The 20468-nt window shown below is 47.5% G+C and overlaps 1 protein-coding gene across 2 annotated transcripts; it reads right to left on the bottom strand.

The window, feature by feature from the left end:
* Window positions 1-249: 249 nt before the first annotated feature.
* On the bottom strand, window positions 250-20111 carry GDNF (glial cell derived neurotrophic factor). Of its 2 annotated transcripts, none has more exons than XM_049794332.1 (3): window positions 20012-20111; window positions 18610-18708; window positions 250-3103 (listed from the first exon to the last, which is right to left on the bottom strand). In XM_049794332.1, exons 2-3 carry the CDS (start codon window positions 18680-18682, stop codon window positions 2619-2621), a joined length of 558 nt encoding a protein of 185 aa, XP_049650289.1. In that variant the 5' UTR covers window positions 18683-18708; window positions 20012-20111; the 3' UTR covers window positions 250-2618. The 2 variants fall into 2 exon arrangements, with proteins under 2 accessions (XP_049650289.1, XP_049650290.1); XM_049794333.1 differs by having other exon boundaries at window positions 327-3103; window positions 18511-18708.
* Between the last annotated feature and the right edge of the window lie 357 nt (window positions 20112-20468).

The following is a 20468-nucleotide window of genomic DNA, read 5'->3' as shown; positions in this document are numbered from 1 at the left end:
TTGATTACTGTGTCGCTGCTTACCATGCATTTTCAAGTCATTTATTGCAGTGGCCCATTAATGTTATGTTCTGCTAAGAAGCTACAGACATCTCTGATCCACATTAAAGATGCTGGTGAGATAGGAAGGGAAAGCTCCACTTTGTAGAGGGCTTGCTGGCCCTTCAGCATTGCCCCATGGGGTTGGGAACCAGGCAATACTGTAACTTGGAAGTGGTACAATGGGGAAGAAGCACAAGCAACAACCAAGTAACAATAGAAATGAGTTTTATTTTGTAAAAAGTTATAAAATGAATATTGTACAAAAATAAAGTCTGTAGAGAACTTTGGTTGATTAACACAAATGACTGAGACATAAATTGCAGGTGAAGTAAAAAACTCCAGAAAAGCACACTCCTGTCTTCAGTAAGGTCTAAAAAACAGAAAAAAAAAAATCACAAACTTTACCCTTTTGTATTTTGAACATAGTGATTTGCTTTGGTTGCAGCCTCTTCAAGCTGCACAGAAAATGCTCTGGGGCAAGGGAAAGCGCACCTCTGAGTGCTGCTGCTGGTCAACCGCCCAGCAGTGCAGCTGACTCTCAGCTTGGCAGGCTTTTATTGCCCAAATCATGCCGATGCTGGTGCTGGTATCAGCTGTACCAGCCCTGCCCAGCATGGAAGGTAAGGTATCCCCATGGCAGTGCGAGAATGGACTCTGTGAGTGGGCTCTGGTGCTGCCCTCCGTCCACCCAGGAAAGCAGTGGAGGTCAGGGCTGAATTACATTTCATACACCTGGTATATCTTTCTATGCCTGTTCTGGACTTTTTTGACCTCTAGACCCTTCTTCTGTGGCGCCCCAAGGGGCCCAGGGCAAAATGAGTATGGAAAGCCGTTGCATGCATGAGATAAAAGGTCAGAGTATCATTTTTTGGTTTTCAGTAGGGATTTTTTTTCTTCCTGTTGTTTTTATGGGAGTTGATGCTTCACGGGTTGTCAGGTATGTCTAGTGACCTGCACTGCTGCTCCTTTGGGAAAAAAAGTCTCCAGAAGAAGAGCTTGCATTAGTGGTCAGTTATAAATGCCTTTGCTGTACAACCTCTCTCATCCTAAGGAAACTGACTGTTCTGCTGTGTGGGTATGATCCTGTAACGTTTCAGCAAATTATACAAAACACTTTGGTTATTTAACACAATTGTTTACCTGCAGGCTATATTAAATCCAGGGCTAACTAGTAAGAGGGATTTAACCTCTTCTATATGGAAATACGGAAGGAAAAGCTTAAATAAATATAACAAGAAATTATAAGGCTAAACGTGATTATTTTCCATCTGTCAATAGTTATATGAGGTCAGTTGGCAAAAAGTGTGAGAAAAAAACGTGGCTACATTTAAATAAGACTAAAATTAGTTTTCCTAACAAATTGCTAATGTTGAGCCAAGTCCTGCAACCCTCATTTGTCCAGAGCCATTGCTGCTCCTGCGCATGTATGGCTGCAGTAATTTGCAAAAGTGTTAGTGAACAGGAGGAAGGGCTGCAGGCTTTGGCACTACATTTTGTGCATATAATCATGATTTTGTTTAAAAGAAAAAAAAAGGTAAAGTAAGTGATTTTTTGCATTCAAGTTAACACTTTCAATCAAACGCATGGACCGTTGTTCCCAACTCCATTGTCTCTCTGTATCCCCTAAGCACCACTTTGGCACCTTTGAAAAGAAACTTTAATAAATAAGGAGACTCATTAGTGAACAGTAATAAATAACAATAACTTAATCTCAATAAATATCTTCTGTATATTTATGACTCTGAATGGATGCATTGCATCAAGTAGTCTCTGCTCACTCACAATGACCAAATAGAAATGTAGTTACGCAAGTGACATTAGTCCTTTGTAAACCAAAAGAAACACATTTTTGTGTAGGCCGGGCTTGTTATTTCTCTCACCATACTAGGAAGAAGTGCTTAAAAACACAACGTTTTCACAGGTAGCAGAAGAATGAAATCCTACACTCGCTCTGAAGAAACACAAGATGGAAGTAACCAAACTTAACCAGTAAGTGGAACTGTTTTGCTTCATATCGATACTGGCCCTAAAAAACTTGAGAACTGGGAATTTTGATATTTGCCCAATATCATCTTACGAGGTTAATCTTACTACAGCTTAGAAGTTGCCCTAAGTGCTTAGGAACCACCCTTCAATAAGCAGCAGCACAATGTGTCTTTCAGTAAAGCTGAGGGCACAGGGGATGACTAAGGTATTCCTAAGCTAGTCCACAGCTAAGCTTCTGGCACAGATGGTGTAACTACAACACAGTGTGTTATGGCAGGGTTGTGTTTTTAAGCACATTCCTCATGGATCCGAGTCTCACTGATGGTGGACTGTGTCAAACGGGAAAGAGAGCCTGCACGCCATCCAGCCATCGGCATCTCCACCTGAGCTTTTATTTACTTTCCCGTAGAACGTCAAAAGCCTCCATCCTCCTATGCTGCCTCACGCCCTCGCCCGGCTCTCACGACCCCTCATTCTGCGTTCTTGGTCCTCGTTTCTCCATTCTGAGCAGATACATCCCCAGGAACCTTGGTCCCACTCTTTGCATCATAGCAGGAATGCAAAACTGGCACCGCTGCTGGCATGCAGCCATCAGACGCATCCACACCTTTTTGCGGAATGTTTTTTCAGTATGTGGTAAACCAGATTATCGTCCAAAAAGGACAGGTCATCATCAAAGGCTGTGGGTCTGCAACAAGCCTGCTTCACTTTGTCAGTGACTAGTTTTTTCTTTCTGGTTAAGTTTTTCAAAATTTTGTCATAGGTGGTCTCAGCTGCGTCACAAGATCCACTGCAATACCGGAAAATTAGCTCTTCTTTGGTTTCGTATCCCAGATCCAAGTCAGTAACGTTTAAATGTATTTCTGTTAAGACGCATCCTCGATTTTTGCCCTTTTGATTCCTCCTTCCCTTTTTGCTGGAATTCTCTACGTTTGCGGCTGCGTTTTGCCGGTTTCTCTCCCGCCTAGAAAAAATCGGAGTCTGTTTATCTGGCGACCTCCTCAGTCTTTTAATGGTGGCTTGAATAAAGTCCACTACCTCATCAAACTGATCCGGATAATCCTCTGGCATATTAGCTGTTTGGGAAAGAGAGAAAAGGCTTTGTCACATGTCAGTTGTCATTAAGTTTGTCCATTCATGGCTCAAGAACGTTAGACACATGCAAGCTGCTCTGCCCATCACTTCACAGTGCATACCCAGGACACTCAGAAATCAGGGAGAATTTGGAATGGTTTAGATCATAATGGAAACTCATTTGGGCAAAACCAAATGAGATATGTATGTATCTCTGTAGGTGTCTGCTGATGCTTGGTAGCACTTCAGCACATCTTTCAATACTGAATGAGCCCTGTCACAACCGAGGAAAGGAAAAGCATGTCATGATACAAATATTAGTTAATGGGTGGATGAAGCTACCGTAGAGAGGTTTTACAGGCTCTTCCCAGCAAAGCAGCAAAAGGACGAGGGTTCTTTGAAGCAATTTCGTGGTTATAATTTTTAATGGTTGTGTTTTCACAGCAGCAGCAGTTAGTATTGTCAAAGCCACCTACCAATACGGTTTTTGGGCAGGACAGAAAGGGGAATTTCCTGGGTACCAGGCTGAGCTATTCTTGGCTGAATGCCTGCTTTTTTACTGCTTCTAGGGGATAATTATTATAAGAGCTTTTGAAAAATTTCTCATTGAAGTATTTTGTATCACAAGATGCTGATTAGACTGAGTAGAAATAGGTCAGAATAGAAGTATTATGTTAATTTTCAAGGGAAATGTTATTAATGCATTTGTTTTTTATGAAGTTAACATAAGCTATTTAATTTTTTGCTTGATATATACCCTACCAGTGATAAATTATTCAAGTAAATTAAATGTTGAAGTCAATGAAATGTTTTGATACTAACAGAACGAACCTCTTCAAGGAGGGTGAAATTGGATGTGTTCTGAAATGTTCTCAGATTTCAGCTTTTCAGCATGATTTGGAAAAGAATTTTATTTTGAAACCTTTAAACTTCCCATAGACTAAATCCCTCATTGTGATCTGCTTTAGTGAATACAGTGATTTAATGGAGGGTCAGGCTGTCAGGAGCCATGTGTAGGTGCTCTTATGTTGTATTATTAATGATTGTCTCTTAAACACATAAACTACATTGCAGTATTGACACTTTTTTTTTTTTCTCATTCATTGTGCCAAAAATCAAGACTTGAGGACTCACTTCCTTTGCAGTAAGATCTAAGAGTATGCTTCTTTCTGTACTTAACTCCTAAGCGCCCACTCACACAACAGACCAGTGTCACGCACGCAGCCCTGCATGTACGGGAGCTCCACCTCCAGAAGGATCCCTACAAATATCCCAAGAACTGCAAACACTGGGAAAGGCGATACCCAAAGCAGTACACCTGGCCAGGGGTTGGTACCTTCACTAAGCCAGGAAGGCTTTCACCCAGTCAGGTGCTGAGACAGAAACAGCTCTTTAGGCAAAGGCTCAGCCCCACGTTTCCCTAATGAGCACTGTAACAGACAGGAGCCCTGATGGGAGACCAGGCAGCACACGCACCCAGCCCATACACTGTGGAATGGACTCTCTTAACATGAGAGAGGAAGACATCAGGTTGCCTCCCATTGCCTAGCAAATGTGTACCTTCATATCCTCAACAGAAGCACCAAATACAGAGGACGTGGGGGCAGCAGTAGTGCAAAAACCTGCTGAAACACAGTCCATCTGCACACAAGGAGGAACTTGGACCCCTCTCCGAAGCAGCCACATCCTAGAGGCCCCCCTCCATGACAAAACAGTGATGGATCAGAAGTAGACAGTCTTTCATGGATGGCTCCAGCAAAATAGTACAGACTGGTAAAAGACTAATGAAGGCAAGCAACCTTGTACCTTCTCATAATAAGGGTAGCACATGGGGAGTGGGATCCTATAGAGTTTGGGACTGGGAAAAGTGAATTACACTTTGTTTTACAGATATCCATGCTAACAGCAACAATCTCGCAGACCAGCGACTGTCAAAAGACATGAAGGAGGGATTGCTGATATCTATACAGCTATACGGGACCTGAACAAGGCAGGGCCCTGCACCAAGCCCCATATTCCTGCGACACCAACAGTAAGCGCACCCTTTTTACACTCCCCTGTCATTACCTCTGTAGCAGGTACCAAAACACCTACTGGAGGGGTGTAGCTTGGATAGATGTGTCCATTGGATGCACCACCCACTTCTGTTGCAGGACAGGCTGGTCTGGCTACACCATATGAATACTGCTCTACTGAGCAAGGTCCAGGTCAAGGTGATGGGTGGGCTACACTCCTTAAAAGCAAGAAGGGGTAGACACCTTGCTAGACTCAGTCAAGCAAGATGACCCATCTGTGTCGGAGATGGCATAGCCCCCATTGCTGAAGTATAAGCTTGGCCCCGACACAGATACAGGCTATGTTGGCTATGGAGAGTGAAATACAACCATCAGGGAAGCCTACTAGGGTTTAACAAAATTCATGCAATGGTCAACCATCAGGAAGGGGACAGGAGGTTGCTACACAGAAACCCAACCTATACGTGGAGATTCTTGTCTACAGCCTTCAGCCTCACACTTATCCTAAGCCTGGTACGCTGCCAGTGCAGTGAGGGGAGTAAGTCTCCCCCACCTAAGAAGGGAGAAACAAAACTGTGGATTACCTGAAGAGATAACAACCCAACTAGGCACATCATTTTTAAACTTGCAAATCAGGTGCAAAAATAGCTCAGTGCTATATGCAGGAGTCTACTTTGGTTAAATATTATTCACACAGTTACAGGGTTCAGGCACTGTCCTGCCCAAGCGAGTCCAAGTGTACCCTGGAGGGTAGATAAGGAGGAGGAAAGTCCCGTGTTGTGGACTGTGTGCCTGCTCAGAGCCCACGCTGACATCTACCCAGGTTCATGCATGATCACCACCCCAACTGCACCAAGGGATCTAACGTTGCTGAGAGCTTTCTGCGCTGCGAGTGGCCTATGATTTTTAAGGTGGAGGAAACATATCACAGAAGAGCCCTATGCAATGCTGCTAACGCAGGCATGGGGTGTCAACACTGCAGAAGGTGGAAGCAGTAGGCCAAAAAGTAGATCAAGTAATCAAGCCAACAGCATATCCAACTAGAGGAGCACTACCTACACACATGGACTTGCTGCAACCAGAAAATGGGGTAATTAGCAGAACGACTGATCCTGCTAATCTCACTAGGGCTCTAACACAAACCATGCAAGAAGCGCTCCAAGCTGTAACCTGGGATGAGGTGTGCATGGCTGATATATCTAACAAAGCTGGGGACCCCTGTTCAGCTCATCCACTATTGCAACATCAGGCCACTTGGGAGACTCAATGGGGGGGATGCCAGCACTATGAGTAAGATGAACGCCAATTTGCTGTCTCCAGGGTCGACTTCTCCTTCAGCCCACGGGACTGGAAAATATCCCAAGCAGATATCCAAATCTGTTGAGAGGACTCCTGCAGTGACCCCCAGTATTTAGACATTACATCACTGGAGAAGACACAAGGCACGCGGGTGATATTAGGGAACCAGTGGGAACAGTGGGCACAGAGGTCTCCTCAAGAAAATGTGCTGGACCTATTGACCGTGGTCAGTGTCTGCTCACCTACAACCACACATGCTGTTATATGTTAACACAATGGCAGCTGTTGTTACTGGGCTCCTCAGTGAGTCCTTGCAAGCTGCTGTAAGCAACAACACCCTCTGCCTGTGGGGCCCCAAACTAGTAATGATCAATGCAACAATACCCTTTGTGGCAGCTTCCAACTGGACTGCCAATATACTCCAAGTTTGCTTCCATAATTTAGCACTGTTCAAGGAACACCTCCAATCCCCACAATCAGCTCACAGGGGTTTTAAGGAAACCTTAACAGCCAAGAGTGAAGTGAGAGTTGACTTAGCAGCCTATGCCAAGGTGCCAGTCATGACCCTGTAGGGATATTCAGCTGTCCAGTAATTACAGGTGCGAAGCCTGAGAGCCCGAAACAAAATGCTGTAAAAAACCTGAAGCATGACCCTGGGCACCCAAGTGGAAATGCCAGCATTAACACCAGGCGTGATGGGTTGAAACAAAGCACTAGAGGTAAGTGCTAAAGAAGCTACCACCAGACATCATAGGCGAGTAAGCAATAACCACTGACCAAGGACTAAAGATGGTAAAAGGCTAATGGACAGAAGGGAAGGTGGAGAAGACTGACAGCAGGACCACCCCATCCTGATGGGCACTTGGTAGACGTGCTCCAGGGATGCTGAGGCCTTTCTGCACCACAGCCACAACATGCCGAGCACTTGTTTGGCCTCTGCACTGTGGTAACTGCTGCTGCTGGTGGAGGGGGTGCTGAGCCGATCTGCAAGGCCAGGGAACACCACCAGTCATATGGGCTGCCTTGGCATCAAGTGCTGGTTTGCAACCTGAATAAAAGCACTCGATTGAGGGGCACTTAGTTACCCCTCTGTCTCAGTTACCCCTCTGTCTCCAACACTGTTTAGAAAATGTTTGTAGTCTCAGAACAAAGGCCAATAGCCCAGCAGCTTTGCTTCTCTAACACTGCATGGACTGTGCTGACTTGACTGTGCAGCAGGCAGAGCGTTCCGTGGGTATTTCACACCCCTGGGAGAAGCACGTATTATCATCCCTTCCCATAACATACACAGTTTGCGTGTGTGTGTATATGTGTGTTGTATTTACACATACACACATACAAATATATCTAATTATACACACACCTTTTTTTTTTTTTTCAAAACAAACTAGTTTACTGACAACACTTGCCTTCTGGTGGAAAAGCTGAGAGAACAAACACGACAGATGCCTGTCACACTGTACAAAGTGCCAGCAGAAAATGCTCAGATACTACAGCAATAAAAGCAGTAAAGGTCTCTGAGCAGGAGTCCCTGGTACCAAGCTCCAGAGTGTGAAGGAATTACAATTTAAAAATCCAGAGCCACCTAGGATAGAACAGGACAGGATGGGAGTAGCCCCCAACAGCATGTGCTGAATATAGGTTAACAAAGGTTGGCTCACACATGTGATGCACCTCAAAGCAGGTATTTCCCGAGGGAAAGGACCATATGTTCTAGAAATATAAAATCCTCCCTCCGGAAACATGGGGCCTCTTCGTATCTTGTTCCCAGCATGGGAAAAAGGCTCACAGACCCCACTGGGGCAGTGTGATGGGCTGAGCCCCACCACTTAGACTATGGTGCCATGAATACTCACAAGGCTGGTGCAAAGTCATGAGGTTTCGGAAAGCTGTTTCCTGACCGACCAAGTCTGGGGAAATCCCTCGAAGGTGTCTGTGTGGGCACGTGCAAGCATTCTTCCACCGCCTTTGCCCAGCACCCCACCGGCAGGAGCGTGGGGTAGGCAGCGGTGCCTGCGGGAGCTGTGGCCAGCACATGTGTCCTGCTCCCACTCGTCTCGTTCTCCTGCAGCTCCCTTCCACGGTCCCTCTTTCAGTGCCATGGCAAGGACCTGACCACCCAGGCAAGAACAGGCAGAGCCTTTTCCTCTGGTGGCAACCAGAGCAAGAGTCTGCTCTCTAGTGCTGGAGTATCAAGAATGGGGGGTATGGATGGCAGCCGAAGTGCTAGTCTGCCTCTGGGTACCTTTTCTGTCTCCCATGTCCAGCTGAACCAGGGCTCTTGGTCTGCCAGAAGTTTCTCACATAACCAGAAAATTAATAAAAAAGCAAAAAAGGAAAAAATGAAACATCACAGCACTGGTGCACAAGGGAATCTAGAAGAGTGACCAGGCTGGCGGCAGAGCTGATGAACACCAAATGTCCAGAACTCCAGGAGTCAAACAAAAAAAAGAAGACATGAGACTCATTTAAAATACTAATTAAAAGACCAAGAATATCTGCATCTTCTGCTTGCAGTTGGCAAGCTGTTTGCTTGCTTTCTGAACCTTTAGGGCACACTCAGATCATAGTTTTGACCTCTTGGGTTAGGAACATCCCTCTTGAATGCAAACTTAAATTCTTGCCTCTCTGCTCTGCTCTCTGGAACCTGAAGCTTTGACCTGCCCGTCCCCGAGCACAGTCCCTGTCCCCTGGGTACTGCAAGAGCTGGCAGCGTGTACGGGAACAGGATCCTGCAGCCAAACACCTGCGGTGCTCCCCACCGGCCTCTGCAGAAAGCCACCCCGGAGCTCTGCTTTGGGCACTCAGGGAAACATGCCTTCCTCCGGGCATCTTCCCCGCTGCAAACCCCCCACGGTCTGCCTTTGCATTTCCAATTAATTAGAGACACCACGTGCCAGCACGAGCGGGGTCTGATGCCTGTGCTTTTGAGAAGAATAAATTATAGTGTTCAGATAGACTTCTACATAAAATAAATCTAAATGAGTATCCAAACCAAACTCGTCACATTCAAGAAAACAGTCTCCATTAAGGAAAAATGGACAATTTATTTCTGTCTGTCTGTTCAAATGTGATCACAATTACATTTTGTAAAACTATTCCTTTGATTTTACTAGCAACAGATTTATTTTAAAGCCAAATATTCCCCCGCAGTGGCAGTAACCCAGCATGGTAGAGCAAGAAACCCTCCGTTTGTACCTGACCACAAATTGATTTCAGTGGGAACAGATGGATCTTCAGCTTTTAAGCAAAAAAACCCAGTTACTCATTTTGGTGCCTGTTTATGGATTTAAAAGGCTAACTACAATCTCTTCTCACCATGCTGTCTATTATGGTTTACAAGAAAAGCTCGAATTATATTAATAGCAAAATAATCATTTATATAAGTGGGTTTTCCTTTTTTTTAAAAAAAAATCTCATAAAACTTGATGTTTTGAGTTATTTGAAACTGTTTGTACTTTATAGAATAGTTTTCCTTACTGGTCTCAGTAAAATGTAATCACGTCACTGCAGTGTCATTTGGGACTTTGCATATCCTGCACTAAAGTGATGTAATAGAAGTCACACAAGGTATACTAAAAATGATAAAATTAGATTTTTGTTTTACACTGTAGCTTTTATGCATGCATTTGTGGCTACTATATCAAAATGCCAGGCCAAACATTTACTAAAATTACCAGGATATTTCACTTAGGCACAGCTGTCTTTCAGTTAGAAGAGTTCAAACAGCAGCATTCAGACTCTAGTTTAAAGTACAATTTCAAAGTTCAAGGGGGTTAATCCAGCTCATTATAATGGTAAGCATTATTTAGAAAATTCAGACCTAGACCTTTGTTAGGATCAAACAGACCTTTTTCAAATACAGTTCTGGTACTTTAATCTGCACCCTTCATTGGGAAATATTTTAACATCCTTTCTTTCCTGGTTATTTTTTAAGATTCCTCCAAAGTTATACTCACAAAGATGTTTCTTTTTACATTATCTGATACTGGGAAAGAGACAATTAATGTGCCTCTAACAGTGACTGCAATGAATCATCCTCATTTTTTCTTGCTTATGAAGATTACTCTGGTATACCATTTATTCATTATTTTTGTATTTAGCTTGCTTTGCAGTCGTGTTTTCAGGTACTTATTATAGTGGACATGCCCTGTCTGAACACAGAATCCCACCACCTCACACCACAAAAACGTGCTTTAGCAGACCCTCAGAGTAACCTGTTTGTGGAAGCGCGACCTTAGTGAGGTTAAAATTACTAATGTGATGATCATTCTGCTTTGCAAAGTAAAAAAGCATCAACTGTGGTGGGGATAAACAATTTATTTTATTGAAAATGAAATATTTTTCATGAAAAACAAAGCCTGTCATGCAGGCATCAAAGCAAAGGCAGGTGTTAAAAATAGTTATGCTAAAAGGTTCTCAGGATTTAAACAATTAAAATACCACCTCTCTGAGGCATGACTTTGCTTTCGCGGCTTGCATAAATATCCGTGGGGCTAAGAGTGAAATGGAAAGCAGTCAGTTGTGTCCATTAGGAAACAGAGCATCAAACACACCAAGGTCAGCTCATCTTTAAATGTTTAATACTCCCTGCCTCACCAGCTCCCAGGACACGCTGTGTCCTCCCCTCTGACTCAGACAGCCCTTAGAAACGGAGCCTCTCACCGGTGTCACTTGTCTCTCATCAAGGAAAAGTGCTAAGTAACCTGGAGGATGACTCTGGGGCCACTCACACCAGTCAGGAACGGTAAGGCAGCACTGGAAAAAGGCACAGGGTTAACCTTCCTGGTGTGCTTGCTCCTGATGGAGCAGCCAAGATTTGTGTTTGTAGCTCACTGGCTAACCCTGCCACTTCCCATGTGTTGGTCATAATGGCAAATTTGCAGAGTACTTGGTATTTTCGCACTGCCATGCTTGGCAGTGCCTCCCCTTGCATCCCGTGCCTGCTTTCTCACAGGTATGAAATGCTGGTTCCCACCAGGAGAAGAAAGGGGAGAAACAACAGGACCATCATCATTGCTCCCAGCTGGGGGAATTCCCCGAGAGCAAGGGGAAACAGCAAGGTCAGATGAACTGGGTGAAAAAAAGGAAGCTGTCTGGCAAGCTGACCTGTCCACAAGAGTTTCTTGTTCTTCATCCACTCCAGGTGGGGTCGTTCACGAGATCCTGCCTGACTTTGGGGACATTTCTTGAGGTTTTGTGACAGCTCCTGAAGCAGCTGCCAGGAGCCTGACTGCACTAGGACCTTACTGTATGAGGCTGTGCAGGTACTCGAGCACCGACGAAGCAGTCTCTGCATCTCAAGAAGTTACGGCATAAAAAGCGTAAAAGGGGAAACAGGAAAAAGTGGCAGTGCTGTGCCTCAAGCCAGTGACGGAGCAGGAGCCAAACCGGGGCAAGGCACATACCTGCCTTATTGTCTCCTTACTATGGCCTTGTACCCCTCTAAATCCATACCATGCTGAGTAAATACTCAGCTTCCCAGTAAAACCTGGGTTTACACTTAAAATTTCATTCTGTCCCAACCCTGTGAGAACCTCAGAGGAGTACATATGAGTGGGACATGGAATCTGTGACCTCTATTAGCAAGAACGCACGCAGCCAGCTAACAGGCACAGTGCTGAGACTTTAATGGAGGAAATACTGTCGGTAATAAAAAGAAATTCTCTTTAGCACCCCTGGTGCAGAAGTGATCCAGCCCAGCCCTCGCATGACATCACTAAAAACCCACATCGGTCACCCAGCCCCACTTTAGTGCCAGCTCTCTGAATGGGAACAGCATTCCTAAATAAATAACAGCAGCTGTTCCCGGGCTGCCTGTGCTCTTACACTGCATCTCCTGTTGGGTATTAGGGGTGTTCCCAAGAAAAAGCACAGGCAGCAAAGCAGCGGGAAGGGACCCTATCCCAGTCTCTTCCCTGGGGACAGTTAAGCAGAGCCATCTGATGCCCCTCTTGTGGCAATCTCTGCTACAATCAGATTTTGATCTGACCTATAAACAATATGTGTTCTTCCATTCTTGCCTTTCACTACCTGCATTTCCCTGTGTTTACAATAGGAACAATACAAAAAGTTTTAATATTTCAGTTTGGAAAATGTTATTATTATAATAATCAGTCCCTGGCTCTAGGGCACGTGCTACGTGCTCTGCTGCAGAAGGTCTCATGTCGGGATGTGGGGACCATGGCCTGCCAGACAGTGCTGGCGTGTGCTCAGAAGAGCAAGCGCCTTCTCAGCCGCTACGCTGGATCCACACCTCCCCGTCAGAAATTTCCTGAGTAATAGCTGGTTTTGCCAAAGAAATCTTACACGCTTGGGATGGGAGCAGAGGTACTCCAGATGTTTTTGTGTAGCTTGTTAGTTAAAGGGGATACAACCAGCTTGCCTCTAAAAACGTGACCACCTGAGAAGATTTGGCATACTTCTGTAACACGGCCTGGCCCCAACACAGGAAAACGAGTACTTTGATTTCGCTGTTTGCTTCTTTTGAAGCTTATTCATGTTCAATAATCATTAAAGCATTTGTACAAGTCCCACTGACCTCAGAGAAATGTACCTGCAGGTTTCAGTTTAAGTGCTGTACCAATACATACACCCTAAATATCTGCTAAATCATACGATGTGGCTTTATTCCTTAAAAAGAATGCTGATATTCGAAATGCCTCATGTAATTAATTTGCTATCCTTGATCTTAAAAACACACATACTTTAACGTATATTTTGTGTCTTAATGCTTTGTTTGTACCCGTCTCAAATAAACCTTTTTGATTCTATTTTCTTTCTTCTTCTTTTAAGCAGGACTGGATTTCCAAGAATCATTGAAATCTTTCCTTTGGTTCCCCTTACCAAATATCACTTAATCAGAGACTACAGCGGGTTTTATCAAAAATGACTATTCTGCAGTGTCAACCACTCTACCAGCACTAATGTGGCAGTGGCCTATTTAGATGTCTGATGGTCCTGAACATGGCTATGCTACAATATTTAGTATTCCTCATTTATTGCTTGCCATTAACTTATTACCTCAGAAGTATGAGAATCCACAACAAGTGTAGTTATGCAGGGTCTTGCCTGTGTACTGCAAGTCTGAAGTTGCAGTTGCTTAGCTGATAGTGTGCAGGGAGGATGAAGACTGGATATTTGCACTAGATGTCCATCCCGATCATCTGCAATTTTGGGGGATGGGAGTCAATGATCCCAGTGGCTTATCTCAGCCTCTGTAACTTCAAATATTTTAAACCCCCTTTACGCAGCCCTAATCAGGAACAGTATAATTTATAAAGACATTACAACCTTTCAATCCGATGATCCTCTTCTAGTGGACAAATCATGCCTCCCCCATCAATTCATCAATAGTTACTACGCAGCTGAATTCTTCAGCCTTTCAAGAAGGGTTTTGCAGATTGTCATCTGCAGACTCTGAACACGGGGATTTCTAAAATATATTGAAAAGGCCTATGAAAGGTAACTGAGAAAAGCATGTTGAGGTATGTTATCTAGCAACCCCTACCTATGAAACATCTAAAAGGATCCATACTTCCACTGGGAAGTTTCTGAGGTCCCTAAATTGAAAAGCAGCAAAGACATAAAACTTTAAACAAAGTATAACTCTTAAAATGAGAATAAAAACATATTCTCTTGCACTTCCACCCTTTCCTCCTTAAGTCCCAGAATACCCTTCATAGGAATATATTCAATATTTATACGTGAGACTGCAGAGAAGCCAGCTTCTAGGCCTACATGCACCTGGATTTAACCAGATGTGTCCTGTTTTTCTTTTTCTAGAATTTTGCCCATGAACAGGCCAGCCTGAATGCTTGAGATTTCTAGATGCCTACATAACCTGGGCGTGCCTATGCAAACGAACTTTACTATATATATGCTGGCCCAAGGACACAGGCACACTCTGTCTGACACTGGCTGGGTGCACCGGCTGCACCAGATACACAGAGATCAAATGACGCAGCGTGGCACCTGCTTGGTGTGGCAGATACCCCTCCGATGCATTGGATTTACTGCACATGGGCAGGTTACCTCTGTAGCTTCTGGGCATCTTAAACTAAAGCGCATCTGCCACACTGTAGGTGTGTTGAGCAGGAAAGCCTGGACAGAAACATGAGAGTTCTGGTTTGTAACACTGAATGTGCCTAATAAATATTGTAGGGAAGGAAATGCATTCAGCTGGAAGTAAAATTTAATACTGGTTTTGCCTTTAAGAGCCCTACAGTATCACTGTTTATTCTAGACACTTTCCATATTAGTTGGTAATGTTGCCAGCTAAATGCTTAACATTAAATACCCCTTAGCAGGGGTATGAAGAATTTTTAACAGAGGTATAATGTACACATACCGTGGTGCCTTATAGCATAACAAACACACCAAAGGAGCTCCAACAACAAATGACCATCCAGTGGCCTTAGAGTAAGTCAGACGTCATAATGCAAAAAACCACCTTTTACTCCTGTTAGGAGGGAAAAGTCCATGGTGAGATTTTTCATTTAATTCTACATGCTTACCACTAGATCTTACTAAAGATGCTCACTTGATCAAGAGACTATATATCATACCCTGGATCTCAAGATACTCCAGTCCTCACATACACGTTGATTATAGCCATACAGCAGCAAGCAGTTACAAAATGTACTCGCTGGGAACTGCATGTAAGTCAAACCAAGTGTTTGGCTCCCTCTGTGCTGTCACGCTTCTGAAGCTGCTGACTTAGTATTCAGTTTATAATAATTTGGTTTATCTTTGCTCTGTCTGCACTTGCTATTTAAGCTGTGTTCTTCCCCCCAGCAGACTGCAGCATGCGGGAAACACAGAAAGGGTTTTCTAACCTCACAAGCTCTACGCTGCTCTTTGTGTGAAATAAGCTACCCCACGAACACTGACACCTAAAACACCTACGGATTCATCTCAAATGCACTGCATTTATGGAGGCTACTCTCACTCCAGTCTCCAGTCCACTAAAAAATGCAGAAGACTGCAATTGCCAACACCCTCTGCCATCTCTAATTACTGCCCTGAACAGCAAAGGTCAGCACATTACACCTGATCAGCACAGGAGGTTAGGACCTTGCCCATAGGCTGGAATGAAGGAAGGGTTCAAGCCAACCTGAAAGGGATGGGGTAACATCAGGTGACCTCAGAGCACTGCAAGGAAAGCAATCCCACCAAATGTGAAGACAAAAAGGTGTCAAGGGCCTGGGAGAACTGATCTGTGCTCCAGCAATGTGTTTCCAGCAATGTGTTTGGCCTGCCCTTAGGAGCAGGACTTTATTTCTAACCCCCACCAACCCCCGCTGCAAGCGGTATACGGGTGACCTGACCTCTCTGGAGTTAAGAGCAATGCACACGGAGCATGGCTACTACTCCCCACCCAGCCTGCATAGGGATTGCTTTGGGGGACAGTACTGCACCCCGCTTTGAATGCACACAGCACCCAAGTCCTGCTTAGCACCCACACACGGCCCTATGCAGATGAGCCAACCTGGGTTAACGACAGCACTCCCAACTGCTTTGTGAGCTGCCTCTTGCAAAGGCCCTCGGCGAAGCTGCTGACCAACAGCATCCACAGAGATATTAATACAGGGCAGGTCCACCAGCAGATGAGCCAGGGAGCTGCAAGCGTGCCTGCATGCTCGTGGCACACTGCCCTCTGCTTGTAAGAGACCTCGAAGAGGACAGGGAAGTCAAGATGGTGTAGACGTGACTCCTCTTCTGTATACTGTTCTATGTCTTCCATGTGCTGAAGGGTGCATGCCACCAAATGGTAAGCAGAGAGAAACAAATATGTCAGAGACACTGATGGTGGTGACTTGAACAAAGTGCCACTGCAGTGGGAAGGCAGTGATGTGCCCAGGTAGGATCAGCCTCATGGGCTCTGTTGTTTGCAGACTGTTCTGCAGGCACCACACACTTTCAAATCAACTAAAAATGGAGTAAAAGTGGATCGAAGTATTTCACTGCTCTCTTACAGCTGCCTTTCTGCAGGTCTCCTCTGACTCATCCGACTTGGCAATGTAGCAGAGAGGAGTTTCTGACTTTTGGGCATGGGTGCTGCACAAACTGCTGCCATGCAAAGACCACAGGAACTCCCTGGGGTTTCCTCAATTTCCCTTGTGAATAACAGCACTGCTTACTTTCCCCTTACAGCCAGGCCTGTCTGTTTGTGATCTCCAGGGTTAAGAGACTGAGACCAAACTATCAGCCCTTTCTCAAATAACTATCCTGGGCAATAACCTGTGACCCAGCTCTGCCTGGCAAAGCCTACGTCTGTACCCTGGAAACACAGATTTCTGGAAGAGGCTGTCTATTGCTACTACCACTGCTCAGTTACAACACAGTTCATCTTTCTTCCCGCTTCTTGTTTACCCAATCCACAGGCAAAAAAGATGCAACAATGAGAAGTTTTGGACAGTAGGAACAGACAAGACTGCTACTGCTGCCTGTGCCCTTGAGCTGCTATGGTGAAACCAGCTCACCAGGAACCATATTCCCAGAAGTAAGTTTCAAGATAAAAGCAGGCATCATACTAATACTATCACCCTGTAAAGATGGAGCATTAATGTTCTGCCACTCTGCAGCTTGTGCCAGACCTACAAACTGACTGGTGCTGATCCCGCCCCCCCCGACAATGCTCTTCTTGCCACGGGTGGTGCAGCAAGCTTGTGCAGAGGGGACCAGCACAGTGGCCTGAAAAGCTGATCACTGCCTTTTGTAGGACAGTACCTATCCCACCATGCAGCTTGCCGTGGACAAGGTCACCATGACGGCCCCCCAGCTGTGGCAGGCTGGAGCCCTGTGAAGAAGCACTTTTGGCCAACCTCCCTGCCTGGAGGGGCTGAAAACATGTCAGGGGCTGCTGGTCTGTGAGCAGCAGGAGCCCGGGCTGGGACGGGCGGAGGCAGCAGCCTAGGCAAGATTCCAGCAGGGGGGGAAACACAAGGAAGGAAAGGAAAGAGAGAACACTAAATGAGGAAGGACAGAGATGTGGGTGCAGAAGAGGAGATGGGTGTTGGGGAGGGAACTAAGGAGTCACGGCACAGGATTCCCCACTTGGTGCCTCCACGCTGCGTTAGCCTGGCTGCTCCCAGAGAGACCATAGCGGGGCTGCCTGTGGCTGGAGCTGCAGCAGGCGCAGAGAAAGGACATGCCTCCAGCTAAGGCGATAAAAACGAATCCCAATTACTGGATACTTTCTGCATCCTGCAACGAGCTAAACAGAGAGGGCTGAGCAAAGGCAAAAGCAGCAACCTCCAAGCTGCGTCTGTGCCTTTGCTAAGTGAACATCTCCACAATTCATGTGAGTATTTTGCCACTTCTTACTGAGTCATATTAATTCTCACTTTAAAAAGCCACCAGAGTTAGCGTAACGCTCACATACCACTGTGAAAATCCTGTATCTGCTATTGTAGGAGACCTATTATTAGCGAGGCATTATTATTATCTGTCATTTGGACTGTAAGCTGCCTTACTGTGAGCTGGTTCATGTGGATTGCTCTGCACCAAGCTCCTAACCCTGCCACCGCTACTATTCTGTAAATTTCCATGCAGACACATTAATTTCAGGATCAGGATCCAAGGAAGATTTAATGGAACTCAGCAGCACTCTAGGATGTGTACAGTGCCTCCCACCATGGAGTCCAATCTCCATCAGGACTTGCGCCCACTACAGGCAGTGAATAATTGCACTGGCAGGTCTGAGCAGGGAAAGGTTGAAGTGGTGGGGAAGGAGTTTAAGTGCCTGCGCTGCGAGGTGTATGCACCTGATCCTGCTCCTGGCTCCTCTGCATACAACTACCTTTCCCATCTCGCCAGGTTTTTCAACCAAAGGGATCTTAGGACTACCAGGAAAATAGGACTGGAGGTGGGGGGAAAAAGGGGGGCATTGCCACCACAATTGCCAACCCCAAGATTTGGAGGATGACTTGGTTTGGAGCTGCTGGAGCCAGACCAGAACCAGTGACCCTGCCTGGGCGAGAAGTAGGGGCAGAAAGTGCGGGGGGGGTCCTTTCCTCACCCAGATACCTGAGCAAAGGGGAGCGGATATAGCAAGACAGACAGCAGTGGCTACAAAGGGGAATGTTTCTTACAGTCACTGTGCACAGCATAGGGAGGCAGCAGGCTGGTGGGGGAGAGATCGTCTTCAGGCCCCTCTACCACTGAAGGGGGCCCCTTGAGAGGCGTCTTACCGGTGGGCAGGGGCGAGGTGGAGACCGTGTTGAGCAGCACCACGCAGACAGCCACAACATCCCATAACTTCATCTTAGATCTCCTTCCAACACGGGCCCCTGGCAGAGAGGAGAGACAGGATTAGCCCCCCGCTGCTGCGCTCCCCCAGTTCTGCCCCCTCCCTGCCAGCCCAGAGACAAAGCTGAGCAGCCTCGCACCCCAGATCAGCCTGGTCCACGCCGGCCAGGCCTGGGGACAGAGCTGGGGGAAACAACCTGTGCCCAGCTCAGCCTCCCACCCCTACTGCCTCCCAGAGCGAGGGAGGTGGGCTCTCCCCAGCGAGAGGTGTGGGAGCGGGAGGCACAGGATGGCTTCCAGCCCCTCTGTGCCCAAGCAAGCTGCTTTGGGGGATATGGGCAGGCAGGTCCCAAAAGCCTGCGGGTGGGGGTGTGACCGTCTCCCTGTGCTGGCAGGCAGGTCACCTTGTGCTTGTCCTCCTCCAGCACCCGGGCAGCACCACGGCACCTGTCTCCGGGCTGGGCCAGGGCAGACCAGGCTGATCCGGGGTACGCGGATGTGCAGATTTGCTGTGCTACAGGCAAACCTTCCCTCTCCCTCTCTTCTCCTTCCCCTCTCCTTTTCCCTTTCCCTTTCTTTTTTTTCTCCTCTTTCCCCTTTCCCATCCCCTTCCCAGTCCTCTTTCTCTTTCCTTTTCCTCTTTTTCATTTTTCTCTCCTTTTCACTTTCCTTCCCTCTCCACTTGCCACCTTTCCTTTCTCCATCCTCCTCCTGTTTCCCTTCCTTTCCCCTTTCCCTTTCTCCGTTCCTTTTCCCCTTCTCTTCCCATTTCCCTTTCCCCTTGTTTCAGTATTTTCCCCTTTCCCCTTCCCTTTCCCCTTTCCTCTTTGTTTCCACCTCCCTTTCATCTTCCTCTCCTTCTCGCTTCCCTCTCCTTCGCTGTTTCCTCCTCCTCCACGCTTCTTTCTTCCCCTGTTCCTCTTTCTTTTCCCTGCTCCTTCCCCTTCCCTTCTCCCCTTCCCTTTTTTCTTCTCTCCTCCTCGCTCTCCGGTCCCCCCGCCCGCACTCAGCCACGGCACGCACCCGATGCCCGCCGCCCGGGGATGGCGGCCGCCCCCAGCCCGGTTCCCTTCGGCCCGGACGGCGGCACAGGGCAGCGTCCGGCCCGGGAGGGGCGCAAGCCCCGCCGGGGGGGCACCCGCGGCGGCCCCCGGCTCCCGCGGCGGGGCTCGGCTGCCGACCGGGGCCGCCCGCCGCCCGGCGCCCGGTGCGCGCTTTCCCCGTCGGCCGCTGCCTTCGCACCTCGCCGGGTCCGGGGGCGGCGGGGCGGCCCTGTGCCCCCGGGAAGGGCGCCCAACCCCGGCCCGCCCGCCCGCCCCGCCGCGGCCCCCGCCTCGCCCTCACCTCTGAGCTGGTCTCGTCGGACCCGAGATGGACATTAACGCCGGGGAGCCGAGTGGCCGGACGGGCGATGCATGTGGGCCAGGTCGGGAGCCGACCGCCGGGACCCTCTTTGCGCGGGGGGGGGCTGGGGGGGGCAGGGGGAGAAGACCGGGGGGGTGGGGGGGTGGGTGGGCAAGGTCGCAAGTCTGGATGGAGGCAGAGGGGAGCCGCCAGCACAAGCCCCGGCCGCCTCCCCCGCCGCCGCCGCCGCCGCAGGTGCTGTATCCGCGGCAGGAGCGGTGCCGCGGAGGTCTCTGCCCGCTCCGGCCCCGGAGCCGCGCTCAGCAGCGGCGGGAGCGGCCCGAGCCGCGGGGAGCGCCGCCTGGCAGCGGGAGCTGGCTCTGGGTGCTGCTCTTGGGACCCTGCCTGGAAATCTGAGAAAGACACTCCATCAACAACTGCGGGGAGTCAGATGAAG

Source organism: Accipiter gentilis, chromosome Z, assembly GCF_929443795.1.
Source record: "Accipiter gentilis chromosome Z, bAccGen1.1, whole genome shotgun sequence".
In the NCBI taxonomy this organism is placed as follows: domain Eukaryota; kingdom Metazoa; phylum Chordata; class Aves; order Accipitriformes; family Accipitridae; genus Astur; species Astur gentilis.
Note: the sequence above shows the minus strand (reverse complement) of the source record. Positions and strands in the feature narration are given on the sequence as shown.